General features: G+C 45.5%; 1 protein-coding gene across 1 annotated transcript; it reads left to right on the plus strand.

Annotated features, from left to right (window-relative positions):
* Window positions 1-768: 768 nt before the first annotated feature.
* On the plus strand, window positions 769-26,188 carry pcsk2 (proprotein convertase subtilisin/kexin type 2). Its single transcript, XM_047030174.1, has 12 exons — window positions 769-1,188; window positions 3,139-3,243; window positions 7,170-7,283; window positions 7,764-7,872; window positions 8,134-8,171; window positions 13,756-13,832; window positions 15,242-15,330; window positions 16,228-16,403; window positions 17,543-17,758; window positions 19,025-19,125; window positions 20,735-20,962; window positions 25,130-26,188. The coding sequence occupies exons 1-12, from the start codon at window positions 1,003-1,005 to the stop codon at window positions 25,617-25,619; spliced, it is 1,929 nt and encodes a 642-aa protein (XP_046886130.1). The 5' UTR covers window positions 769-1,002; the 3' UTR covers window positions 25,620-26,188.
* The last annotated feature ends 394 nt before the right edge of the window (window positions 26,189-26,582 follow it).

A 26,582-nucleotide genomic window follows, 5' to 3' on the forward strand; every position in this document is an offset into this window, starting at 1 on the left:
TGGGTGTCAACCAGACAGGTGTTTGTTCTCATACAAGGCCGCACCAGCTCTTGAATGTTGTCTACTTCAATAGAAAGGACAAAACTGGAGGCTAGCTTCAGTTAGCGTTACAGTGACAGTGGTGCCAGAAAGTCAATGACTAGGCAGAGACCTTCAGTGGCTAATCCTTTCTAAATCTCTTAATATATCCAACATACATACTTTATCTCCAATGGCTTGATTTCAGACGGATGATATCTTTCCATAATGGTCATCCCCAGAATTAAGTGTGGTCCAGTTCAGACGCAGACCAAATCTAACATACATGTACAAATAAACACACACAGACACACAGACACACACGCACAGACATTATCTCTTCTGTTGCCGTGCAGGAAAGGATTCAAACAATCTTAATTAATAGCTAAATGTATGCTGCATTTCGTTGCCTTGTACCTGTACTTGTGTAATGACAATAAAGTTGAATCTGATCTGATCTGATGCCTGTCAAAGCCTAAATGAAACGGAAGGGTGGACGGGCGCATGAAGTGAAGGTATAATAATTCCATAGACCACTGTCGTACAATGAGATGTTAGGCTACTAACCAGGAGCAACCTCGCGTTACCTGCCCTATGAAAGGCAATTTTCGAGAGTCCTGAAAGTGCCCTGTTTTCTGTGGCACGCGCGTCGTATGCGCGCGCGCCGTTACTTTCTGAGAGAAACTGGAGACACACCCGCCGGAGCCGATTGGTGGAACGTCACGCGGAGAAGACCCGAACGGAGGAGCTGATGAATTATAGATGGTGATAGAAAGCTGAGGATGCAGCTTTGGTCCCAAACACATCCCATCGACTTATAGTGCCCACAGCAAGCCAAACATTGCTTCAACGAGACGGTCCAAGTTCAACTAGCTTCGGCACCTGAGGAGGAGATGTATCTGAATCTCTGATTTCAACCACCTCTTTAGAAGAGCATCCCGGCACAAGAATTTACTCCGACAGGCACACCTTCACAAGGCTGACATGATGCGCGGATCTTTTGGACATGGGACAGCCGTCGGATTGATGTTATTAAACGCACTATTCCTTGCGACGCAAACTGCTGAGGAAGGAATCTTCACAAATCATCTCTTGGTTCAGCTGCATGAAGACACTCATGATGAAGCGCATCAACTTGCCACAGAACACGGGTACCAGAGTGTCCGTAAGGTATAACATTTATTGTGTTTCATTATATGATGGATTGCCTTTGTCTATTGATAAACACAGCCTGGGTCTATCCGTTCCTATTCGTTTTATTTTATTAAATAGCCTATGTCTTCCCATCATATTTGTCTGTCTTTCTGAATATGAAAAGGCCTTCATAAACCCATGTGGAAAACATTTAGTATTTTATTTTCACAGTCTATGCATTGCTTCATCAGACAGATCTATTTAGAAATTGTATTTTATTAACGACTGTATAGCTACCACTAGCTAATTAACGAAAAAAAAATGGTGTGCATTTTAATATTTCCAGTCCTTGAAATTCAAATGACATTGATTGTTACGGTTGATGTCCGGCTCTTAAAGGCTTGCATCAGTTCCAGACAGCGTGATGGACGGGGACATCCCCGTTCCATAGATAATTGAAATCTAATTAGTTACCTGGAACACTTGGAAGGTGTTCCATTATGGTTTTTCTGCTTCAATTTTAGAAGAGGATTGTTCCATTTTAGTTTACTGAACAGGTGTCTGAATGACAATCGTATGGCCACTGCCCATTGCAATTTCGATTTCTCCTGAAGAAGAGATTAACCTCTTGACAGATTCTTTTTTCTACAATAGCTCTTTTCACTAACGGCCTGCTGTGACATCTTGTCCTTGAAACCATCTCAAGATCTTGTGTCTCACCTGCATGTGTGTCATGGAAGTCATGCTTTGTTTGGTGTAGGCCAGCGCCGTTTGTTTGTGAAGTGATGTTTACACTTGTGATGTAGGCATGTATTCATTGGCCCGAAAGTCTGTGTTGACGTTTAGCTCGCATAATATAATACTACGATAATATGTTATCATCCTCCTCTCTCCACAACCAACAGCTTACGTTACCTAGCCCAATAAATGCAGAGTGTGTCGGCATGCGTCAAGCACCATAACGAGTCCGTTAGGATGGAGCAAGGGAAATTATCCCCTGACAGTAGGCGTCGTGTAACATGTCAAAATAGGAGCGTGGGCGCATTTGGCTGGAACGCTAGCCAATGAGGAGCATCAGAGAACAGAAAGCTAAATGGGTTGCCACGAATTAGGATACAGTTCTACATTCATACTTTCATTGCTCAAAACTTGTATCAAGATGCCTAAAACTGCCTATGTTCTCCCTTTCATGGTTGTTTCCTGTAATGACTCTAGGTTATGTAATTGCAGGCTATATTTGTCTCCTTGGGACACGCATCATTAAACAATATCTGTGCAATTTGAATTAGCTGCTACCCGTGCTTAATTAGCTAAACTGAGAGACATACTGGGCCAACACACATGCTCACATACACACACACACACACACACACGCACACACACGCACGCACGCACGCACGCACGCACACACACACTGTTGTTAAGGTGACATACTGTATAGTGATAAGGATAAAACAGGCTTTATTGAGCTTAATGTCTTTGAATTCTCCGTTCCTTATATGATTTTTGGTGTAATCAATCCGAAAATACAATTGATAACACGTGGAGTGCCTGAAGTGCACTGGAGTACCGTAATAATTATAGACTATCCTCATCCGTAGCGATATTGATCATCCTGATCCTGCAGATCCTGCAGATACAAGTGTTTTATCCAGACCAGTGAGCTGATAGCCTGCTTGTTGTTAAGGCATAAGGAGATGTTTAATCTGTGCATGGGGCCAGAGGCACAGCTCATATTATGCATTTAATTTCCGTCCACTGGGATTTCTTCTGCCTGACTCCAGTAAGGGCAACAGCCTTTGAATATCGCAAGGAACTTACACCTATGCTACAAAAACAACCATGATGTTCTGCGTGTTTCTCAATCTCTATATTTGACCTTCTCTGTGCTCCTTTTTCTATCTCTCCATATTTTTGATGCACCCCTCTCTTTCTTGTTTCCCCCCCGTCTTCTCTTCCTCTACGTTCTCTTTGTTTCTTTCCCAGGTTCCCTTTGGAGAGGGGCTTTTTCACTTTTATCCCCAGGACATCCCTCAGAGACGGAGCAAACGCAACACTCGCAACCGACAGCGACTCCAGAAGGACCGCAGGGTACAGACACACACGAACACTCTCAAACACACTCACACACACTGACACAAACACTCACACACACTCACACACACATGCACACCCACACGCACACACGCTCACACACACACGCATTCACACACACAGACACACATACTCACACGCACACACACATGCCAGGTTCCCATAGAAACGATTCACCTCCCCCTCCACTGCAAAACTATTGTTAATTTGAAAGCGGCCTGTTCCTAGACATCATAGGAGAAAAGGTATCTATAATTGATTGTGTTGCCAATGGATTACTCTAGCTGCTACAACAGTATAACAACTCTACGATAGACTGACTATATAAATTATGATATTTGAGGCAGGCAGTTAATCATGCCACTTATGTGTTCAGATATTCGGTACATAGTGATTCTGGTCAACGACACCATATCTTCAGAAAAGCAACAAGGAAATAGTTTCTCTCCACTGAGCTTGTGGTGAAAAATTGACAATCATAGAGTACACTTTAAATAGACCAGTACATACATCACGTTTAGTCATTTAGCAGATGCTCTTATCCAGAGCGATTTACAGTAAGTACAGGGACATTCTCCCTTAGGCAGGTAGGGTGAAGTGCCCTGCCCAAGGACACTCGGTAATTTGGCACTACCGGCAATCGAACCAACAACCTTCTGATTAAAATCCTGGCTCCCTAAGCGCTCAGCCATCTGACATACAATAGTTAGTCAGGAGTCATTGGTCATGTTATGCAGATAGCAAGGTAAATAAGCCACCTTGTTACTGACAGGAATTTCAGGCCATTGTTTTAGAAATGTGCTTCCTGAAGTACCATAGGACACAGTCCAGGACACATTAGTATTAGTTTCAAATGAAGGAAACACCAATGCAGATGCAAAATTCGTTTTCTCAACTGAATGCTTCACAATATAAATGGCCATATTTTAACTTGTAAAGAATGTACATAAATATATATATTTGTTTTGTCTGGGGACAAACAACAGGTCCTGATGTAGACAAGGATCCAGCCTCTGTTATTGTGCCAGGAAGAGGTGTTAATGAAAATAAATGTGAGCTACTCCAGAGAACTAATATGGCTAATGATGGTGATGCAGAAAAAACATGGCCTTACTGACTTCCTGTAAGGGGCATTCACTTCTCATCTATTGGCTGACATGCTGTCCCCTGGTTATAACAGTAAGTTCAGCTTCCCTGTGCTTCTTATACGAGTGGGAGTGGAAAGGACCCCTGCTGCTTCTAGTTTTCTTCACCTGTGATTTACTGACACCTAACAAGCTTGCCAAAGGAAACCACACTATTCTGACTGTGACAATGCAATTCTTTTGACTTTGTGTGATTGTATCGTGATTCAGCAACTGAGCCATACAATTTCATTATATTTTTCTGTCTGCCTTTTCCTTACAGTAAAAGGAGCTTATATTCAATGACCCAGTTAGAATGACTCCATATTGTATCTTTTGTGTTAGATCTCATTAGCCAATTTGAACATACTTTCCACTGAGAATACCATGTTAGAAGAGAAAAAAATCCTCCTGAATGTGTGTGCATGTGCATCTTTGTGATCTGAAAGAGAGATGATTGAGAGTGAGGGAGGTAGGGGGGGGGGGGGTAGAGCAGATGGGGTGAAAGGACTGAGGGGATGAGGTCTTTGAAGTCGGGTGGTGTTCCAGCAGGCCTGCGGGCAGGGCCAAGGGACGAGGGTGAGGGCGAGGGCGAGGCCACAGGCTGCATCTGATGATGGGAGTGGGTGTTGTGACATTCTGGAGAGCCTGCCTGTCTCTTGGTCTGTTGGTCTGTCTCTTTGACGGTGTGTTGGTCTGGCTAGCTGGCCGGCTGGCTGGCTCAGAGGTAAACACTGTGGTTGCTCCCATGAGATAAAGGGGGCAGATGGTCAGAGGAAAGAAGATAGAGGAGGACACGTGAGGAAGGTGGGCAAGGAGGGTGTTTCCCCCCCCCCCCACCTTGACATGTGTCATCACCTAACACAGAAGCTTAAATTAACTTGTCGAAAAATAGTTTGATGTACACAGGTTTAGCCGTAGTTGTTTTTCATGTTCAAAAGAACAACCAAATGTATAAGTAAGGTTTCGCAAAGCTGTTAAAAAAGCATTTTTACCTCTGGTCATCATTGTGTACCTCCGTTAAATTGAAATGTCCTTTTTCTGGTTTTCTGTGCTTGTCGATTGCCATTGCTTTATTGCTTTGTTTTGCACTGATAGGGTGAAAGGGACAACCGCTTTTACACGCCTGGGCCTGTTAAAATAAACAACGAACAATAAGACCCCTCGGTGCTCCCCTCTGGCTTAAGTGCTGATTCCTTATCAAGCATGGTAAACCACTGGACAATGACCTTTCCTTTCACTCTCTTAGTTGTGTTTGCTGAAGGTAAACAGAGAGAGTACTCACTGACTATTTTACTCTATTCAATAGAAATACATTTAAATAGTCCCCTTTTACCAATCTCCGTTACAGACTGTTCAAATGGTACAACACATTGCTGTAATTTCAGATATACTGTGGGCAACATCGAAATCTGCAGTCTAAATTACACTCTTTAATGTTCAGCATGTAAGCCAGCATGTAAAAATGTCCCTTTGAAAACAATCTTGAAAGGGGTTTTAATGATTTAGAATACATTTGTAGATCTCAGTCAACCATTATGCAAAATAATGTTAATTCCATCTAAAGCTATTAGCTGGAAAGCGAAACTTGTAAAACTCATCTCGTCAGCCACCCCTTCTCTATTTCTCTCTCTCTCGTTCTTCATCTCTTTCTTTCGCTTTTCCTCTTTATCTCTCTCTCCCTCTTGCCCCCCTCTCTTTATTACTGTACAAGGACCCTGTACAAGGAGTTCTAAGCCTTCAAACCAAGTGACGTGTCCTTGAGAGGCTGATGACAATTAGTACAAGGTCTTTTGTACTCCTAATAAGTTCCAGATAGAGAGCCTACTTCAGACCAGAAATGATGCCATGGCTCCCATTTTTAACTGGAGAGAGGATGAAGCGGTCTTGTCTGTTCTTGTCACCCTTCTTTCCACTGTCTGATCTTTGTCTAATTACCTTTACCTTTAGCAAACAGCCTCAAAGTCACAGACATTTGTACTTACTTTACTGTCCTTGGCGATCTTCAATGTTACACTGGTCCCCCTAAACTGTTCTGAATCTGAATAACTCATCACAATGTGGGCCTTTTCGGCTTTAAAGTCTTGATACTCAGTCACCAAAGTTACAGTCTCTACAGTTAGCTAGACCAAACTGCGTTCTCTTATAGTAAAATCTCGTCAAACAGAAATCCGTTGATCTTGATTTCATTTGTCATCACTATTTCATCTTTTGTAAGTCCCTCTGTTATCAACAAAAGGCCTGAGCATCACTGGGGAAGCTGTGAAAGAACGCTTCAGTTCAAACCACAAAGCCTATATATCTCAGATCCTTCAGAGACAAGTCTCTTTGAGGATGGGAACAAACACGTGAAGGTGTTTAAGTGCAATCAGGGCGATTCTCTTGTCTGTTGAGACCCTCTCTGCACAAACGACAATTTGGAAGCTCTGTTTCTTGTGTGCCAGGCAGAGGAAGGGAGGAAGGGGGTGAGGGGGGGGGGGGGGGGGGAAGCAGAGGCCCCAGCTGTAGGCATTGTATGTCTGATTCAGAATGGGAGAAATACAATTAGACTGGGAATGTATAGGATGTCCCCTCTTTCCATCATACAAAGCTGAAGAACTTAGGGGAGGGGGAGATGTGGAGGGATATTTGTCAAACTAATGTACAAAGGCAACAGACTTGCATCTAACCAAAATGTGCTTTTGCGTCTATTAGTGACATCCCATTTAAATGGATGTTCGGTCATCGGAGAATCTGCCTGAGAAGCGACGGTCTCTTCGTTCCTCCTCAGTAGACACTCACCAAGGTTTCTCTCCACAGGTCAAGAACGTCGTTGACCAGGAAGGCTTTGGCCGCCAGAAACGAGGCTACCGGAACATCAATGATTTGGAAGTGAACATGAGCGACCCTCTGTTCTCCAAACAGTGGTATCTGGTAAGCGATCCGTTCGGCAGCTACTCGGCTGCCAGCCTGATGGCTGACCTTTCACACCTGCCCACATCAGACCGCTATAATTACTCCGGAGCTCAGACACATTCACTAACGCTGCCCCCCTGAATTTATTCTCTCATTAGTCTAGCAAATATTGCCCGCGCCACTTCCAAGCTACATCTATGTCAGAACCTCCACTTGTGGGCTAACCCCCCCCCCCCCATGCTGTTTACCTAGACTGATCGTAACTTTCTCAGTGGACATCCTTTGTGTGGTTTGTCACATCACCCACTCCACCCACAGCAGGATGCGTTGTATCACTGACATTTACCCTTCTGAATCCCCACACCTAGGCCCCCTCACCCACTCCGCCCCCCCCCCCACACACACACACATCTCCACACGCACACATCTTCATGCCACTGCGGGTTTGTGAGAAGTTTGTGAACCACAGCATTTGCTGATGGCTGGTTCTTGTTCCAGATAAACACCGGCCAGGCAGACGGGACCCCGGGACTTGACCTGAATGTGGCAGAGGCTTGGGAGCTGGGCTACACCGGGAGGGGGGTCACCATAGCCATCATGGATGATGGTGAGCACACCTGACGGATCATCAAGATCCACCATTTTCTGTTGACTTTTAGACTTATGTAAAGCTTTACTTACAAAGAAGAATAAGGACAAGTGAGTTAGGGGTTTAACTTTACCCACTTACGGTCTAACGTTTTAATTATTTTAGGTTTGATATACAGTGCCAGTCAAAAGTTTGAACACATGGAATGGGAAAATGGGTCTAAACTTTTGACTGGTACTGTACTTATTGTGACTTATTCCTGTTTAAATAATCTTTCAGGAATTGACTATCTTCACCCGGATCTTGCTTCCAACTATGTAAGTACTTTATTTTACTTAATCTGCTAATTGACAATGCTTAATCTGACTACACTTCAGTGGAAAGAGCCAGACTTGAGGTGGGGCATTCGAAGCCTGTATATGTTATTGTGGGGTGCCCATTCCAGGTGTCTTCCAAGTCTCCTTCATGGCTGGCCAGTCTCCTTGTATCCTTGGAGGACGTGGAGACAGGCAGGCAGGAGGCCAGCCAAGCTGTTTAATGTTAATGTGCACTGCTCTTTGGCAGGGTGATCTGTCACAGGCACAGATAATGCCAGGGTAGCTGCTACTGCATAATGTGAAACGCCAACTCCAGAATACTGATAATGGAGCCTTAGAAAACAGGAGCTGTTGTTGTTAGCCAGAACTCTGGCAAAGAAGGAAGAGAGACATCTGTCAAGAAGCCATTCTAAATATCCCACTGCTGTAAAATGCTACATACTATAAGGGTCATACATATGTTTTCATTAGCATGAATATTCAGTGGATGACTGCTTGAACACCTGAAATGGCAACATTTGTGTTGTTTGGGCGCTGTAGTGTGCTAGTAACCTGTAAGAGTTGTGATTGGTGTGTTGGTCTGAGTCAGGGACAAACAACAGGCTGGAGATATGGTGGCGATATGAAACCTGCACCTTGCGGTTGCTGGTGTTTCTGTGCAGTACCTGTCCAATCAAATGCATTGTGTGTGTGTGTGTGTGTCCAATAGACTCATGTGAATGAATGGGTAAGCCACAACCATGTGGTGGGTCTAAACCTGCACTTTTAGACGTTCACTAGTAAATACAGACGTTCCACTTTCTCAGCTTTTTCTCCTCTCAACTCGGTGCTCTCTGTATTCCAGCTGAAGGGCTGCAAACGAGAATCTACTCAGAGTGAGACATCAGATGGTCAATGAATTAGGTTGATAAAGAACAGTTTAACATTTTAACGAAGTAAACATTTGTGTTCTACTTTAAAACCGATAAATATGAAATGGAATGAGATGCACAAATATGTTTTTTTTCCAGCCATCGGAAGCATACGGTTCTTTTTCACGTTGTGTTTAGAGGTCTGTTTGTGTGTGTGTGTGTGTATACTGCGCTGTTTTTTGCCTGTGAACGGAAATGAGTCTTCTCCCCAAAATAACCTCAGAGTCTCAGCCAGGGTGAAACAGCAGCAGGAGCATGTTATTTTGGGCTGATGTGTCCTGTTGTGAACACATCTTAAACTCAGTTCACCACAGTTCCTGCCTGTGTGTGTGTGTGTGCGTTTGCATGTGTGTCACTGTATTTCTGAATAATTGTTTATTCTCTGATCTGTTCACGCTCTTCCAATACTGCAGCACAGAGAACCCCCGCAAAGTTTCTAAACACTGATAACGCCATGCACTCTATCATTCAATTACAGTTCGAGGAAAGATCAAAGTTGTGTATGTGATCCCACTGTGCATACAGTGCGTGTGTGTGTGTGTCTCTGTGTGTTTGTGTGGGTGTGTCCATCTGTGTGTGTGTGTGTGCGTGTATGTCTGTAGATGCATTTGTGTGTCTGTGGGGAGGGGGTGGCTGGCTGGGTGAGAGAGAGACAAAGAGGCTTACAAAAACTTGCTCATATTCACTTCCCTTTATAGACTAATGTGCTCCCTTCAATTCCAGATTTTTCTAGAATACAAACACAATCAGCCGCCATTGACTGCCTTGCATTAGTATGCATAAAATTGTGCGTGTTTGCCTGGGTGTGGGTGTGTTTGTGTGGACCTCGTTTCTGATGGGATTCCACAAAATAATAATACGATAATACTGTAATAAAAAGAAAAACACAGATTTAGTTCTTGAATCAAGGTGTGTTTTACATTCAAAGCCCATTGACACAAAAAATCGGTATAAAACCATTTATGTAATTTAAATATTTGTTCCGTGTCATGAAACTAATAAGGAAGTAATGGTAAATAAAAGGGCTTTCTGCTTATATCCATAACGTGAAACATGTCTTTCACTCGATACAGTAAATTGACTTTTTCTGACATAGGGTTTTCAAGAGGTCAAGGGAGTGCAGGGTAGAAGGAAGGAGAGCAGAGCAGGGAGAAGGATAGGTGGGGTGAGGAGAGGAGAAGTGAAGGAGAGCAGAGAGAAGGAGAGGAGGGGTGAGGAGAGGAGAGATGAAGGAGAGCAGAGCAGGGAGAAGGATAGGTGGGGTGAGGAGAGGAGAAGGAGAGCAGAGAGAAGGAGAGGAGGGGTGAGGAGAGGAGAGATGAAGGAGAGCAGAGAGAAGGAGAGGAGGGGTGAGGAGAGGAGAGATGAAGGAGAGCAGAGCAGGGAGAAGGATAGGTGGGGTGAGGAGAAGTGAAGGAGAGCAGAGAGAAGGAGAGGAGGGGTGAGGAGAGGAGAGATGAAGGAGAGCAGAGCAGGGAGAAGGATAGGAGGGGTGAGGAGAGGAGAAGTGAAGGAGAGCAGAGAGAAGGAAAGGAAGGGTGCGGAGAGGAGAAGGGAAGGAGAGCAGAGAGAAGGAGAGGAGGGGTGAGGAGAGGAGAAGTGAAGGAGAGCAGAGCAGGGAGAAGGATAGGAGGGGTGAGGAGAGAAGTGAAGGAGAGCAGAGCAGAGAGAAGGATAGGAGGGGTGAGGAGAGGAGAAGTGAAGGAGAGCAGAGAGAAGGAGAGGAGGGGTGAGGAGAGGAGAGGAAAAGTGAAGGAGAGCAGAGCAGCGAGAAGGAGAGGAGGGGTGAGGAGAGGAGAGGAGAAGTGAAGGAGAGCAGAGCAGAGAGAAGGAGAGGAGGGGTAAGGAGAGGATAGATGGAGAGCAGAGAAGAGGAGAGCCATCTGAAGTGTGTACAGGGACCTTTGTTATTGGATTTTGAGCCTCAATATTGTTCTCCTCCTGAACTATTACTGCCCTTCCATGCTCTGTGGGGAAGTAACCATGACAACATATGGTGATGTCACACAGCGTTAGGGTGCATTTCTCACCGCGTATACCGTCTTTCTTGTATCTAAGTGGCATTAAGTGTGGCGTTTAGTATAGTGCTTGACGCAGATGGCGGCGCAAAAATGCAAATGACGTCTATGTTTTTAACCAGGAGCTGTGCCTGTACAGTGTCTCTCTTACTCTCGATACATCAACTAACAGAATTCTGAATGTCCTGTACATAATAATAATAATTATAGTCTGGCTGAAGGAGTCCTTTGCTCCAATGTTAGCTGTAAATTACCTTACTGTAATACCAGAAACCTTCTGTGATTTGCACCATAAGCTAAGTCTCATGATTAGGGATAACCCAAGTGGTGCCCAAGGGCATGTAGGAAAGTCTGTGTGTGAGGCATCTTCCTCATCAGGTCTTTTTTATTGTATCGATGGCTTCACCTCAATACAGCGGGGACTAACATCAAGAGCACCCTGAAACAACCTGTATTACCAAAGGGAGTGGATACTTCTTGAAAGTCTGGGTAGACATGGACAACATTTGGGGCATGTTTGTTGCGTGAACATCATTCAGATGACTCCTGTCTTTGTCATGTCTGGGCAGGGCCTTTTGGGTCTCTCTCCTGAAAGAAACAAGTTCTTGTGTCACTGATTAGAAATAAGCCAATTTCAATACTATTATTCTCTCCGCTAGTAAGAGATGATGGAGGGAGAGACGGCGAGAAGAGTATTTGGATGTATTCGGGTGTCATTAGTGACTTTGCAACTAAGGACCATCATTTCCCCAACGATTTCCTGGTGTAAATGCTGGATTCTGTGGTGCTGAGATAGAGAAAGAGGAAACCCTGAATCCACCTCTCCAGCTTGCACACACACAGCCCCTTTTTGTCACTGCCAGCCAGAGGGATTACAAAGGTATCATCCCCTCAAAATACTTTTCATCATGCAGCGTTGTGCCTCGGTGTGCTACTGCTCACACAGTTACCTGCTCCACACGGAGGTCATTACACAGCACGCCAGCAGGCACAGCTGCTTGGCATCTTTCAGTCTCACGGTCCTTGACTGAGTCGAGCTTGGAGATGCCAGTCTAGCAGCCCGGCCTGTCTGCCCTTGAACCTGTCAAACTCCAACCTTCTGCAGTGATCTGATAGGTCCAGCTGTCTGCTGTGGGATCTCTCTCCCCCCCCCCCCTCGAGACCCTGCCAGTGATATGATAGGTCCAGCTGTCTGCCCTGGGACCTCCCCCGGACTTTACCAATGATCTGGAGTGTCTAGCTGTCAGCCCTCGGACCTCCCCCGGATCCTGCAAGGTGAAAGTCACATCATAGCTTTTACCTCTCTGGGATGAGGGAGGAGGATGAAAAGAGACAAGCACGGTTACAGGAGAAGATGATATGAGGCTTCCAATCAGTCAATTCATGGCAAAGAAGAAGAAATTAATATGAAACCAAAATGTATATGTAGAGTTCTCGAAATTACAAATGAACCAAAATTGAGCAAATTCTTTGCTTAGAGAGAGAGAGAGAGAGAGAGAGAGAGAGAGAGAGAGAGAGAGAGAGAGAGAGAGAGAGAGAGAGAGAAAAGGAGAGAAATAGAGAAGCAGAGAAAGAGAAGGAGAGTGTTGTAAAGTAATAGTTCTAATAACACTGACTGATAAGTGAATGTGTGTCGCTGCACTCCGACAGATGTCTGTGGGTGTGCTGGTGTGTAGGTGAGTATGTGTGTGCTGGTGTGTGTGTGTCTGTGTGCGCTCACACGCCCAGAGCAGGTCATTTGCTGATTATGCAGGCTAGATTGATGACTGTCTGACAGATGTGTGGCTCCTGCATCTGTTTTCTCCTGTTTTCCTGCAGTTAATTCCGCTCCTATTACTTGTGGCCACGAGGAATTAAATGGAGGGAGTAATTGGGGTGTCATTGTCTCAGTGTAGGCTCCCTGTTGTGGACATGTATCGCCTCAGTATTACCTCAGTGTGTGTTTGTGTGAGTTTGTACTCACTCAGTGGTATTACACTCAAATTCAGTAGTCAGAAATTCAGGAGTCAGATGGCTGAGCGGTTAGGGAGTCGGGCTAATAATCAGAAGGTTGTTGGTTCCATCCCCGGCTGTGTCAAATGACGTTGTGTCCTTGGGCAAGGCACTTCACCCTACTGGCCTCGGGGGAATGTCCCTGTACTTACTGTAAGTCGCTCTGGATAAGAGCGTCTGCTAAATGACTAAATGTAAATGTAAATTATGGGTATGATACTTCAACCATTCTGTTCAGTAACTGAAAGCAAAGTCGAAGACTGCAAAATTGCTAACTACACAGTAGATGTGTAGAGGTCCAATGATAGGAGGGCATCTACAGAGGTAAGGGAAACGGGTAAGTTAACCCACCAGCTGATTCACAATGTTGCAGCAATCTACTGGAAATGTTGCTACAATGCTGGGTGTCAGCTGGGGAGTTAACTAACCCGGGTATGTCACATAACCTGCTTCCTGGAATAACCCCAGATCAGGCCAGTCGTGAATAAACAATGCTCATGCACACAGCCCAGGCTTTTCTGGACAAGACTTGCTGTGATAAGGTCAATGCACCACTAACGCAGCTTACCCTGTTCTCTGACAGTTTACATCTCTTCTCTTCTCTCTTTCTCCTCTCTTTTCCTCTCCTCTCTTACCAAGACTCTTCCTGTTTTGTCGTTACAGAACGCGGAGGCCAGCTATGACTTCAGCAGCAATGACCCGTACCCTTACCCCCGCTACACGGACGACTGGTTTAACAGGTAGTTTGTGTGTGTGTTTGTTTGTTTTCTGTAGAGAGAGTGAGGTAGAGATATAGATAAGAATAATGATCTGTTTCTTGGCTGCTATAGGGTTTGGCCTAGCAGACCTACTAGGTCTCCTAGTATTTATATTGATTTTCCCCGACATTCTATCCATCATGGAATGTATATGTGGCTTCTGCTAACATAACAACATTGCTGCCATATAAAAACAATTCTCCTCGCAAAGCTGTTGTATCCTTTAGTCACAGAGTGGAACTGACAGAATTGGTTGATGAAGATCTCATTACAGCTTGACCACTGCTGCAGATAGCTCACGTTTCCATCCTCCAGCCACCGTTGTGGAGATGTAAATCTGCCCTGGCCTGCAGGACACTTAGAAACACAAAGGTTCAGATTGTCATCGTTCCTCTCTCTCGCCATCTCCCTTCCCCTCCTGGTCGAGACGCTCGCCAAGCAGACGTTGGGTCTGATAGTAGCTTATCTCTCTCCCATCGCCGTCGCACACTGCATGATCCACTGCTGCCTTGCCACTTTGCCAGGGCACCTCAAGGACACCGCAATCAAACGAGAAAAAAAGGACCTTCCTCCTTGTGTCCTCACTCCTCCTCGTGTCCTCTCTCCTCCACTCTTCATAAGTGTTCAGGCAGTGTGTGTGAGCTAGCGGAACGAGGGAAAATGAGTGTTTGTGTGCGTCTATGTGTGTGGACTGTATATGGATGTGTGCATTTGTGTATGCATGCGTTTGCGTTTGTGCGTGTGCATGCGTGTGTATGTGCGTGTGTATTTGTGTGTAGGTGTGTTCGTTTGTTAGCGTCGCCTCTGCTGTCTCAGCATGCACGGATGGCTAATCAGCTGCTTGTTTATAAATAGCTGACTGTCTGTGGCAATGCATGCTGGGATGGCTCACAGAAAGGCAGGGAGGAGCGTACATTACATGCTGTGTTTAGGCAAGACATACAAACACACAACCTTTCTTGCTGTCATGTACACTGTATATGTACTGAAATCTACAAATACTTACCAAATATAATCACATCCAACTAAACCATTAGTTTTTAGTCCAAATAGGGGATTTAATCATTTGCGTGTTAACTAGATGAATGTGTCAGGGGCTCAGCATGCTCCTTAAGCTAATGTTATCCAGATGTCACAATGATGGATTTGCTAACGCTAATCTCCATCGATTTCGGACCCAAAATGCCATGCCTGTCTTGTAACCAGAGAATTCTCCCTGAAAAGGCAGACCTTGGATGATTTATGCTGAGAACACAAAGATAGGGTCCCTAATCAAGAAGATAAAAATTAAAACAACTTGACTTCTAAGAACATGTTCCATGACCTCTATACATTCTAATGGTCCCTATTGGTCCCTGTTAATCTGTGTTTGTGTCTATGTGTCTGTCCAGCCATGGGACCAGGTGTGCAGGGGAGGTATCCGCTGCAGCCAATAACAATATCTGTGGAGTTGGAGTGGCCTACAACTCCAGGGTGGCAGGTATGTGTGTATGCTTGTTGTAACTCCTTACTGGTTGAGGCAGCAGTGTGACAGAGTACAGACAAGCTATTGTCCCCTCACTACAGTAGAATCCTAAGTAGGCTGTTCAGTATTTTTTTTATGTACTGCGGAATCCAATTATTATAATTGTTGTGTTCGGAACCGAATTATGCACCATTTCTAGCTCTAAATTATAATTTTCTGTTGGAACCTTTTTTTTTTTTTTTTTTTTTACTAATAATGGTAATTTAAATGTAATGTTTTGAACCCTAAATGTGTTTACGTGTACTGTTTAGAAAACCAAATGTGTTTTTAAATATAAGGGTTAGAACCTTAAATAGTTATGATCTCAAAAGGGCTGTGTGCAGAACAATTTTTTCAAGAGTCTTCATACATTTTTTATGTTTAACTTCAATGTCATACTTCCACTATTTATAGATGTTTCTGGAAGCATATGGCTCTGGAATCAGTGAAGAAGAAAATTACCATTGTAGCAATCTAGCTTTGTTTCTGTATGTTAGAAATGTTGTTTTACCAATGTCAATATCTTACCTATAAACATTTGTTCATGAGTTCAAAGACCACACCAACAATAGAATATGTTTAGACATTTTACTGGAGAGATGATTGACAGGCTGATAGCAAAACTGATGCAAGTTAAGGATGCTGGTTGCAAAGCCAAGCCGTTTGCCTCCTGTGGACACATGATTCAGGGGCAGAAGTGAATGGGGAGGAGTTGGTGCTGTATTCTCCCAAACCTCAGTTAATTTTTACTCCATTCAGTTTTAGTGAAGAGAGATCCATCATAATACATACTATATATACTGTACAGTATATATACTATGTATATACATTATGTAAACACAAAGAGTTTCTTTTTCTCCTGTCCTCCTCCAGGAATCCGGATGCTGGATCAACCCTTCATGACGGACATTATCGAGGCGTCCTCCATTAGTCACATGCCCCAAGACATTGACATCTACAGTGCCAGCTGGGGCCCCACTGATGACGGCAAGACCGTGGACGGGCCCCGAGAGCTTACCCTCCAGGCCATGGCTGATGGGGTTAATAAGGTAGAGAGCTTGTTACCATTGGAAACACCACACATGCACACACACACACACACACACACACACACACTGAGTTAGCATGCTGATCGTGTCAGTGCCAATTACCAGCTTGAGTAATCCTAGTGCCCCATGCAGGGGGAGGTGGTGTGCGGTCCAGGATGACCCTCTCTCAGACAGGGCTGCCGAACAGCTCCAAATGTGCTGTCATCTCTGATGATATTACTGTAACGCAGCTGATCAAGCCCTGTTCCACTCAGGCCCACACTGCTAATGATCACTTATAGAAGACGTTGCATTGGCTATCAATGCTGTACATTTTACAGGAAAAAAACGTATTTCCTACAACAAAAAAAGATTATTCAATTAGACGACTTTCCATAAAGCTGCGACGTATGTTTTCTTACCAGTCGAGAAACACTTGTCGCCTTCACCCTGCTCCAATCACTTCAGTCTAAATGAGACACTTAGTTGCATCTTGAGCGTGGCGGCTTGGTTTTGCAAATTGCCATGGATAATGGAAATAAATCACAGGGAATGTTCCGGGAGTGTGGCGTGTCTGTGAGTGTTGGGGCCTAAGCAAGAAGTGATGTCAGTGTTCCACAGAAAAAGCTCTAGGGAGACAGAGATAGAGAGAGAGAGAGAGAGAGAGAGAGAGAGAGAGAGAGAGAGAGAGAGAGAGAGAAAGAGAGAGAGAGAGAGAGAGAGAGAGAGAGAGAGAAAGAGAGAGAGAGAGAGAGAGAGAGAGAGAGAGAGAGAGAGAGAGAGAGAGAGAGAGAGAGAGAGGAGATTTGGGAATGCAACGGTGTCTGGTGAGCCGCAAATATAAAACAGAAGCTCCAATGTCGGAAGCCTCCATGTTTCATGTTGCCTCATTTGTCCTCACCAGGCAGTATAGTGGTCTGAGGATGCTGTTTATTCTCTGCTGATTCAAGAGGGTGGAGCCGTTTGGATGGCCAGTTCCTCATACTTTCAAACACAGCATCAGAATTCCTATAGTCTGATGAGAGGACAAGCCCAACTTGACCTCTAACCCCCTCTACCTTCACTATGTGTCACATATGTAGACATAGCAGGCTGGCCTGGGACATACCTTAAGCTACTTTCTTTTTATTTCCGATCCTCTCTATTTGGTTTTGTTTTAGGGACGTGGAGGAAAAGGCAGTATCTATGTATGGGCTTCAGGAGACGGCGGTAGCTATGACGACTGTAACTGCGACGGTTACGCCTCCAGCATGTGGACAATCTCCATCAACTCAGCCATCAACGATGGGCGCACGGCCCTCTATGATGAGAGCTGCTCCTCCACCCTAGCATCCACCTTCAGCAATGGACGCAAGAGGAACCCAGAGGCTGGTGTGGTAAGTGTGTGGGGGTGGGGTGGGGTGGGTGGGTGGGTGGTGTGTTAAATGGTTGCTGGTGTGTGGGATTAATATAGATTTATCTGGGAACTTCTGTTTAGCTTTTTGTAGTTGTTTTTCTCCTCTTTTTTTTTGCTTTTGTTTATTCCATGCAGTGTTTCACGAATGCTGTTCCATTCACTTTCATCTGAACAAAGGCCACAAAAATGTTGTCCATTCAATCTACCGGACATTCATATGTTCCCCACCTCATTTAGGAAGACTAGACAGAACCTGGCAGGAGGAGGGTGACGGAGACGGGAGAGGTTGTAGCCTTGTAATTGCTGTGCAGCGTTGAAATGTCAAGGAGATGTTAGGGGAAAGGAAGGCTCCAGTGTTCAGTTACGCCTTGTCTGTCTCCCGTGACTAAGTTGATCAGTGCTTTTCTAAAATGCCAGCTTTTCCCTCAGGCACTCAGACAGACAGCTCACTGACCCACCCCTTGACGGTCCTGCTATTCATTTAGGGTCCTCACATGTTCTGCTTTCACTGACAGGGATGATGAAAAGAGGGAGAAGCCAATCTTTTTTTACAAAGAGAAATCTATAAATGTTTGCAGTTGTCATGTGGCATGTAGAGTTAGTGCCGTGAGAGATACGGCATTCATTTGAAAGCTGTCCCTTGGACAGACACCAGCAGGACACAACAGTCTGCCTGGCGCTTATTTCAGCCTTCACTTCGGGAATTGCAGCATGCCACGGATGAAGCATGCCTGGAAAAATGTGTGAATCACTAGGGTGTGCTATGGATAAATGTCATTGTTCATAAAAGGGAAAAGACTTGTGAAGTATGTCAGGAAATCCTCTTTGCTTTCGAAGAACTAACGTCTGGCTTTGACAGCCAACCCAACCGTCAAGGTCAGAAAATCGACATTTTGAAGCAACTTCATCGACATGAGAGGTGCTATGTAACTTCTTTTTACAGGCAGAAATATGTTCATGTTGTCAGAGCTCAGAGTATTGAGGAGCAGATCGTTTTGGTTCTCTCAGCCTAGTTACCCAGATCAGATGTGGATACTACCCTGGTTCTCCATCCCACCGAGAATATTGGATTCTTGATTATCACTAATTAACGGCTTATTACCAACCCCATATTAACCTTATCCACTACTGTTTACAATCTTGACTCTGCTTTATATTCCTCCCTACATTTGTGGCTATTGTTGTTGTTGTTCATTGTCATGGTTGCTGACTGCCATATTTGTTTTCCTGGATTGTGTTTTGGTAGGCCACCACAGACCTGTATGGCAATTGTACCCTGCGGCACTCTGGGACCTCAGCGGCTGCACCTGAGGCTGCTGGTGTGTTTGCCCTGGCGTTGGAGGCTAAGTATGTTTCCTCCACTGCTTCGACTCATCAACCATGTTCTTCTCAGTACTGTACAGAGTTCACCTCCGTGAGGAGTTCAGTTCGTGTTTCTTCTTCAGTTAGTGTTTTACCTCCAAAAGTGCTCACATAGTTAACAGTACATACCCCATCTTCTCTATCTCTTTTCATCTCCACATAGCATACACACACTCCTTCTAGCTCTTCTCTCTCTCTCTCTCTCTCTCTCTCTCTCTCTCTCTCTCTCTCTCTCTCTCTCTCTCTCTGTCTCACAGCTTTTTTCCCAATTATTTCTCTTCATTTCTGTGATCTTCAGAGAGCCACTTCATATCTCTGCCTTTCACATAAACCTCTTATTTACCCAAACTGCCATTAGGGCTGCTCACTCACGCAAAATACCAAACTCTGTTTGTTGTCTCGCCCACTCATTACAAGCTCTCTGTTTTCCTGCCAGAGATACAAAGCTGTCCTGGCATGTTTCCTGGTCTTTAAAGCTCATTGCATGGCTGCAACACAAGGTTTTTACGGTTAGATGGAGACTCAGAGGGCATGTTAGAGTTTTATTAATTAATCTTTGGCCTGTGTACTTCGAGACAGTTAGGCAATGTGAGCTGGATGATGTGTAAAGTGCAGGGGTGTTTCCCTGAAGACCTACTGCACGTGTCTGTTATACTCACAAATGTCTCCCATTGTGGCCATCGCTGATTGATGTGAACCATGAAAAAGGTTATTATGTCTACAATGATTGGCTGTGTGGTAGCAGTGACTTACACCTTTTTGGGGAATTACACATTTTGAAACATGAATTTACAGTCAATGTAAATAATTTTCAGTTTAGTTTATTCCTCACCGGCAACAAAATGCAGAACACAGGCCATTCAAGTCCACACCCTTTCTCACATGACTAACCTTTTGTGCTCTGGGTCAGTATTGTTCTGCTTCCCAAGGCAATCAAATGAAATGATCCTCTCTCAGATGCCCTTTTGTCAACAGAGGTGTTGGTCAGATTGTTTGTCTGCTATTAGTACCCAACACCAGTTAACAGTGAGCAAAGACACTCTATTTGTCTAAGACACAACAATGATGTTGCAGTCACTAGGAACGGACATTAGACCTTCCTAAAGGGTAAATCGCTGGTGTGTTGTTAGAGCACCCGGGAACCCTTTTTACTGACCAAAGACACTTGAACTGTGTGTGGTGACAGAACTGTGTGAGTCACAGCAGAACAAAGCTGTCATTACACACAGGCTAGATAAGGCAGCCCCATCCAGCTGTCTGCCCGCCCACACACACGCACACACACACACTTTAGCTTCAGACAACTGAGACTTTTTATCATCACATGGTATCGACAGATCAGGCCGGCCTCCGTTATCTGCTTTATGAATGCACATGAATGTATCTTTGTATTCTTGTGTAGTCTAACAGGGATGTTCCATTGCTAGCCAGATTCTCCCTTTTCTAAGTGTGTTGGCTGTAGCTTGCCAAGATGTGGGAAACAAACAACTGAACACTTGTGGTGCACGAGTATCAGTTAGTCTGCTCCTCTCATCCTCTCCTTTCCCTCTGTTCTTCCTCCATCCCTATCTCTCTCTCTCTCTCCCCCCCCCAGCCCTGACCTGACATGGAGGGACATGCAGCACCTGTCTGTGCTGACCTCCAAGAGGAACCAGCTACATGATGAGGTGCACCAGTGGAGGAGGAATGGCGTGGGTCTGGAGTTCAACCACCTGTTTGGGTATGGCGTGCTGGACGCCGGCGGCATGGTGAAGATGGCCAAGGAGTGGAAGACTGTCCCCGAACGCTTTCACTGTGTGGCCGGATCGATCCAGGAGACCCAGTGAGTTGGACCGATTGCATGGATGATGAAAAGGATGGTGAGAATGATGATGATGACAATGGAGGTGGTGGTGGTGGAGGATCGTAGGCAACAATGAGGGCTATGATAAGGAGAAGGATGAGAATGGTAGTTTTATTCGTAATTCTTGTGCAATTCACCAGTTTCACCCCATGAAACACAAGTGCTACCACTCTGTGGCCTCTTATCAAACGTGCTGGAAGCTCCCAGCGCCAGCAGAACAGGCCTCTGGGTACTGCAGTTCTTCTGATTACAGTCCAGCCATCTGGCCTGTGTTAGGTAGAGAGGGGGGGATCTCTGCTTTGTCTCCCTTTCTCCCTCAGTCCACCACCATTCTGACTCTAGTCCTTCCTTGCCTCCCATTTACCCACTACACCTATGTGTGTGCGTGTCTGTATATCTGTCTGTCTGTGTGCCTGTGTGCCTGTCTGTCTGTCTGCGTGTCTGTGTGTCTGTCTGTCTGTCTGTCTGTGTGCCTGTCTGTCTGCGTGTCTGTCTGTCTGTGTGTCTGTCTGTCTGTCTGTGTGCCTGTCTGTCTGTCTGTCTGTCTGTGTGCCTGTCTGTCTGTCTGCCTTTGGTTTCTTCAGGTCCCTGCCTCCTCTTGTGTGTCTGCATGAGCCTCATCCTCTATCACAGACTATAATTAGACCACCTCGCATCGTCCCCCATCGCGCGCCTTGGCAACACTGTCAATTAGATAGACTGACAGGCGTGGGGGCATTCTCTGTGTGTAAGTGTGTGAGTGAGTGAGAGACAGAGAGAAAGAAAGAAGAGAGAGATAGAGAGAGGGAGAGAGTGGCCTGCGAGTGTAACAGAATGTCATATGTTCTATGTTTGGCTCTAATCAGTGGTGGCCACCTCAAAAACACTGAAGAATGGCAAATAGCCCATGCCACAAAAACGAGGAAGAAAGAGATAGTATGTGTGTGTGTGTGACATAGTGATAAGGACCTGTATGTTAGCAATCTTAACGAATGCCTTCATAAAGCCAGGGTACAACTAGCTGGGGGTAAGAAGGAAGGGAAAAGGTGGCATAGAGCTCCACAAGAACCCTGGGAACAATACCACCTACAGCGGCAACATTCATTACATGGGAAATGCTTTCCCTTCGAGCACCAGGGATACTTACGGTAGACACACTCAGCAAACATCCCTCAAATCCTTGGTCACATTACATTTACATTTAGTCATTCAGCAGACACTCTAATCTAGAGCGATTTACAGTATGTACAGGGACATTCCCTGAGGCAAATAGGGTGAAGTGCCTTGCCTAAGGACACAATGTCATTTGTCACGGCCAGGAATCGAACTAGCAACCTTCTGATTAATAGCCCGATTCCCTAACCGCTCAGCTATCTGACTCCCTTAAGATCCATGTATGTCTTTGTAGCTTCCGCGACATATGAGTTCAGTTTTAGGCCGAGAGCACAACAGCAGGACAGCCTGAAGGGGGTTGCTGACATACAGTAACTCCAGCAGGTTATTTGGAAGTGTCAGGTCTCTGGTCTTCCCAGCTTCACAAGACATCAGTCCCCATCAGGACTGAAGGGTAATTACAACATGGAATCACAACAGCTTCATCCTGCATGAGAACGACACACACACACACACACACTGGATAATACGCTCATGCGGGCACACAAACGTATGTACACACACACAGATGCGGGCATCCACACACTCACGCACTCGTGCACACACACACACACACACCCTATGGCTGGACATCAATCAGATAGGGCCTGCTGGGTTGTGTTTGGGGCCGACCTGCTGGGTCAGAACTTGTCATTATCAGCTGTGAGCTCTGGGGTTTAATCTGTCCTCTCAGACGTATCTGTCCTCTCACTGTTCTATGACTGAAGCCTGTAATTATTCATCGCATATTATCTGATGGGATCCCTCCACCTGGTGCTTGGGTAAATCAGTTGGGAGGAACGAATTGATTTTTGCACACGTTCATATGCAGGCCCTTACACTCCTATTTGCACGTGGATGATTCATACCAATGTGGAAGTACACACACACACACATGCACACACCCACCCACACACACAGACTGACAGGAGCCCAGTGGCTGTGCAGAATGACAAGATGTGACCGCTGTTACTGGATGTGTCGCCAGCTGATAGTCACTGGGTGATGGGGGGTCGCAGATGAATTTTGCAGTTTACCTCATTAACCCCCAAGCCGGCTTCCTCAGATCAGATGCCTTCTGGGTTATCGCTCCACAGGAAGTGGTTACAGTAAGTCATCTGCAACCTCCGACCCATCCCACACGTTAAGTTACTGTTAGACTATGAAAAAGATCTGTTGTGATCCATTTATTATTGTCAATATCTGACTTGATCTAATTGATGAAGATCCCTTTCAGTAGTTCTGAACGTTCAGTGTTTTTCTGTATTGTTTGTACAGGTTCCTAACTCAATGCCTGTGGTGTTCTGTGAAACTCCTCCACAGAGTATTTATCGTTGTGCCATGAATTGCAATGAGCTGCTAAATCAAGCCTAAATGCCTCGCCGTAAACCCCCTGCTTCCTCCCTACCCCTCTTCTCCAGCTCGGAACAGTACACAGCTCATCTCCTCTGCACATTCTCCTTCATTCTCTCTGTCCCTCTCTTACCCCATCACATGATGTCTCCCTCCATCTCCCTCTGTTATCTGAGGGGGCAGTTATAATACAGAGATGTGGCCTCAGCCTCAAATAATGCCATTAGGTCCACTTACGGTACAGCTGTCCATCCGGCCTCTCTCTCTCTCTCTTTCTCTCTCTCTCTCTTTCTCTCTCTTTCTCTCTCTCTCTCTCTCTCTCTCTCTCTCTCTCTCTCTCTCTCTCTCTCTCTCTCTCTCTCTCTCTCTCTCTCTCTCTCTCTCTCTCTCTCTCTCTCTCTCTCTCTCCCTCTCTTTCTCTCTCTCACTCCACAAGCCTCTTCAGGACTACTCTTTCATGCATTTTCAATATAGGGACATCTCTGGTCCAATATGAGTGTTGTTGCTATTTCCTGGAAACCTGGCAGGGCAAAGCAATTTTTTCTCATAAAAATGTGGTTGGGTCATTTGTTTGTGCTTTTGTGTGCCTCGTTTGCATTTATATGACACATACTGTTCATGGTTTGGCCTACGTGCCATAGTCTCCACTCCCTTCTAGACTTGAATTTGTGGAGTGCATCCATATTCCAATGGTTGTGTACTTGATGGGCGCTCTGCCCCCGGCTACCCTCCAGGTCAGCCAATGGAGATTCACCCTCTAGCTCCCCCTGCTCTTCAGAGACACACAGTGACACTGAACGTCCCTTTGATGCTCTTCTTGGTAGATTTACTTAGAGGTTCTGTAATTCTGAGATGCTCTGCCAAGACTGGCTCTGAAGGAATAACACAGGCAAGGTATGAACACCTTCAGAGGATGTCTTGATGTTAAGGTTGCATTCGATGCTATCTTATCCCATAGGATGAATAGAACTAGTGACACAGAAGCCTTGCCTCAAAGCCAGTGACAAGAGAGTCTCACTCTCTCCCTGGGTGGTCACACAGCGAGATATCAGACACAGCTCTGAGAGTTTACCGTAACCTATGACAGTACGAGTCAATGGTTTTAGTGGTGTGATCATGTTCCTGTTTAGGCAGGCAGGGTGTACTGTATATCTGTCACAGTTGTTTGTCTGTGTGTAGTGGGGAGTGAGATTTGAAAAAGCCCAGTGCTCCATTAGTGTGCACTCGGCCCATGGTAAGTAGGTCAGGTAATAGCTGGAGCTCCCTGAGAGAGAGAGAGAGCTAGGGGATAGAGAAAAACGGAGAGCGAAAGGGAGGGAGAAAGAAAAACGCAGAAAGGAAGAAATGAGGCGACAAAGAGAGATGGAGACAGAGCGGGTCGGAAGTAAATATGCGACACGCCCTCGGGTACCCTCAGACACAGTGACACCTCGAGCTACTCTACCGATGACAGTGCGTCAAATCTCTCCTTGTCTCCCTCTCCCACTTCATCCGTTCCCATCGCTCTGCATCTTGGTCTGTCTGTCCCTTCCCATCCTCGTGTGCTGCTGTCTCTCACTTGATTGCTCGCAGTCCCGTACAAACACGCCCTATCTTTCCTTCTCGCCTCATTGGCCTCTTCACATTTCCTCAACCCTTCTTCCTCTCCCCCTGTTTCTGCAGTAAGATACAAACAGGTGACAAGGTGGTCTTGGCCATCACCACGGACGCCTGCCAGGGAAAGGACAACTTTGTCCGCTACCTAGAGCACGTCCAGGCTGTGATCACCGTCAACGCCAGTCGCCGTGGCGACCTCAGCATCAACATGACCTCCCCCATGGGCACCAAATCCATCCTGCTGAGTCGCCGGCCCCGAGATGATGACGCCAAGGTGGGCTTCGACAAATGGCCCTTCATGACCACCCACACCTGGGGAGAAGACCCCCGCGGCACCTGGCTCCTCGAAGTGGGATTCCACGGTGAGGAGGAGCCACAAAAGGGAGTCCTAAAGGAGTGGACTCTCATGCTGCACGGAACACAAAGTGCTCCATACATAGACCAGATAGTGCGCGACTACCAGTCTAAACTGGCCATGTCCAAAAAGGAGGAGCTGGAGGAGGAGCTGGATGAAGCTGTGGAGAGGAGTCTGAAGAGTCTGCTGAGTAAAAACTAGCTCACTACTGTCTGCATGACATGACTCTCTCCACTTCCTCTTTCTCTCTCTCTCTCTCTCCTGTCTTTTTCCTTCTCCCTCTCTTTCTCCCCCTCCCCCCTTTTGTCTTTCGCTTCCTTGGACGGACGCCCCCCTCCACCTGCGTCCCACAACTCACCTTGTTTCCCTCTTTCACCCTCCTGTCTCGTTCGCCCTCCTCTCCCCTTCCCCTTCTTCCTGTTTTTCTACCTCTCTGTCTCTCCTCTTCAGCCTTTCCTTTGCTTTAGTTTATTCTGTACTTGACTTAGCCACCCCACCTTCTATGAATGTTTCTAGTTATCCAATCATGATAATACGTAACCTTCAATTAATCTGTTCTATGTAGAGAAAACAAAGATCCCATCCAGCTTTCAATGTTTTTTACACTTTACGAAAAATGTATATAAACACAATATATACATCAGTATTTACACCATATCATGTTTTTGCTTTCCCTGCCCTCCACCTCTGATCAGGCAACTGATGTACAGTTTGTGACTGTAAATTATTTTTCCGTGTCATTCTACTTAAAGTTGAATATCTTGCAAGCAGAGCAGTGATACTTCTTTCTGTTGATATTTTTGTGACAAGCACTGTTTATATAAACACGAGAAGGAACCGGTGATTTATTTTGCAGCCTGTGGTCTCGTCTCAAAAACGTATTTCATATCCTTTGACGTACGGTATATTATAATAATAAATTTATTCAGCTGTTTGTTAAAGCACTTGAGTGATTTGCACCACTCTGCAACAGTAAGGCAGGCAGGCAGGAACAGATGACAAATGATCTCAAAATGTGTCAGGAAATTGAAGGAGTGAAATTTGACTGTAGCTGAGAATACTAAGCTGTTTATCCATCGCTGGTGCCATCACTATTCAATTTATTGCTCAGGTAAGTCATTGTCCATCACAGACCCCATCTTTAGACCACCAGGCCTGCATGTG

Source organism: Hypomesus transpacificus, chromosome 11 (genome assembly GCF_021917145.1).
Source record: "Hypomesus transpacificus isolate Combined female chromosome 11, fHypTra1, whole genome shotgun sequence".
Lineage (NCBI taxonomy): Eukaryota > Metazoa > Chordata > Actinopteri > Osmeriformes > Osmeridae > Hypomesus > Hypomesus transpacificus.

Coding starts and splice junctions, on each gene's coding strand:
- pcsk2 (XM_047030174.1), top strand. CDS start 1,003: ATGATGCGCGGATCTTTTGGACATGGGACAGCCGTCGGATTGATGTTA. Junction 13,833..15,241: donor ACGGACGACTGGTTTAACAG/GTAGTTTGTGTG, acceptor GTGTCTGTCCAG/CCATGGGACCAGGTGTGCAG. Junction 17,759..19,024: donor GGAACCCAGAGGCTGGTGTG/GTAAGTGTGTGG, acceptor GTGTTTTGGTAG/GCCACCACAGACCTGTATGG.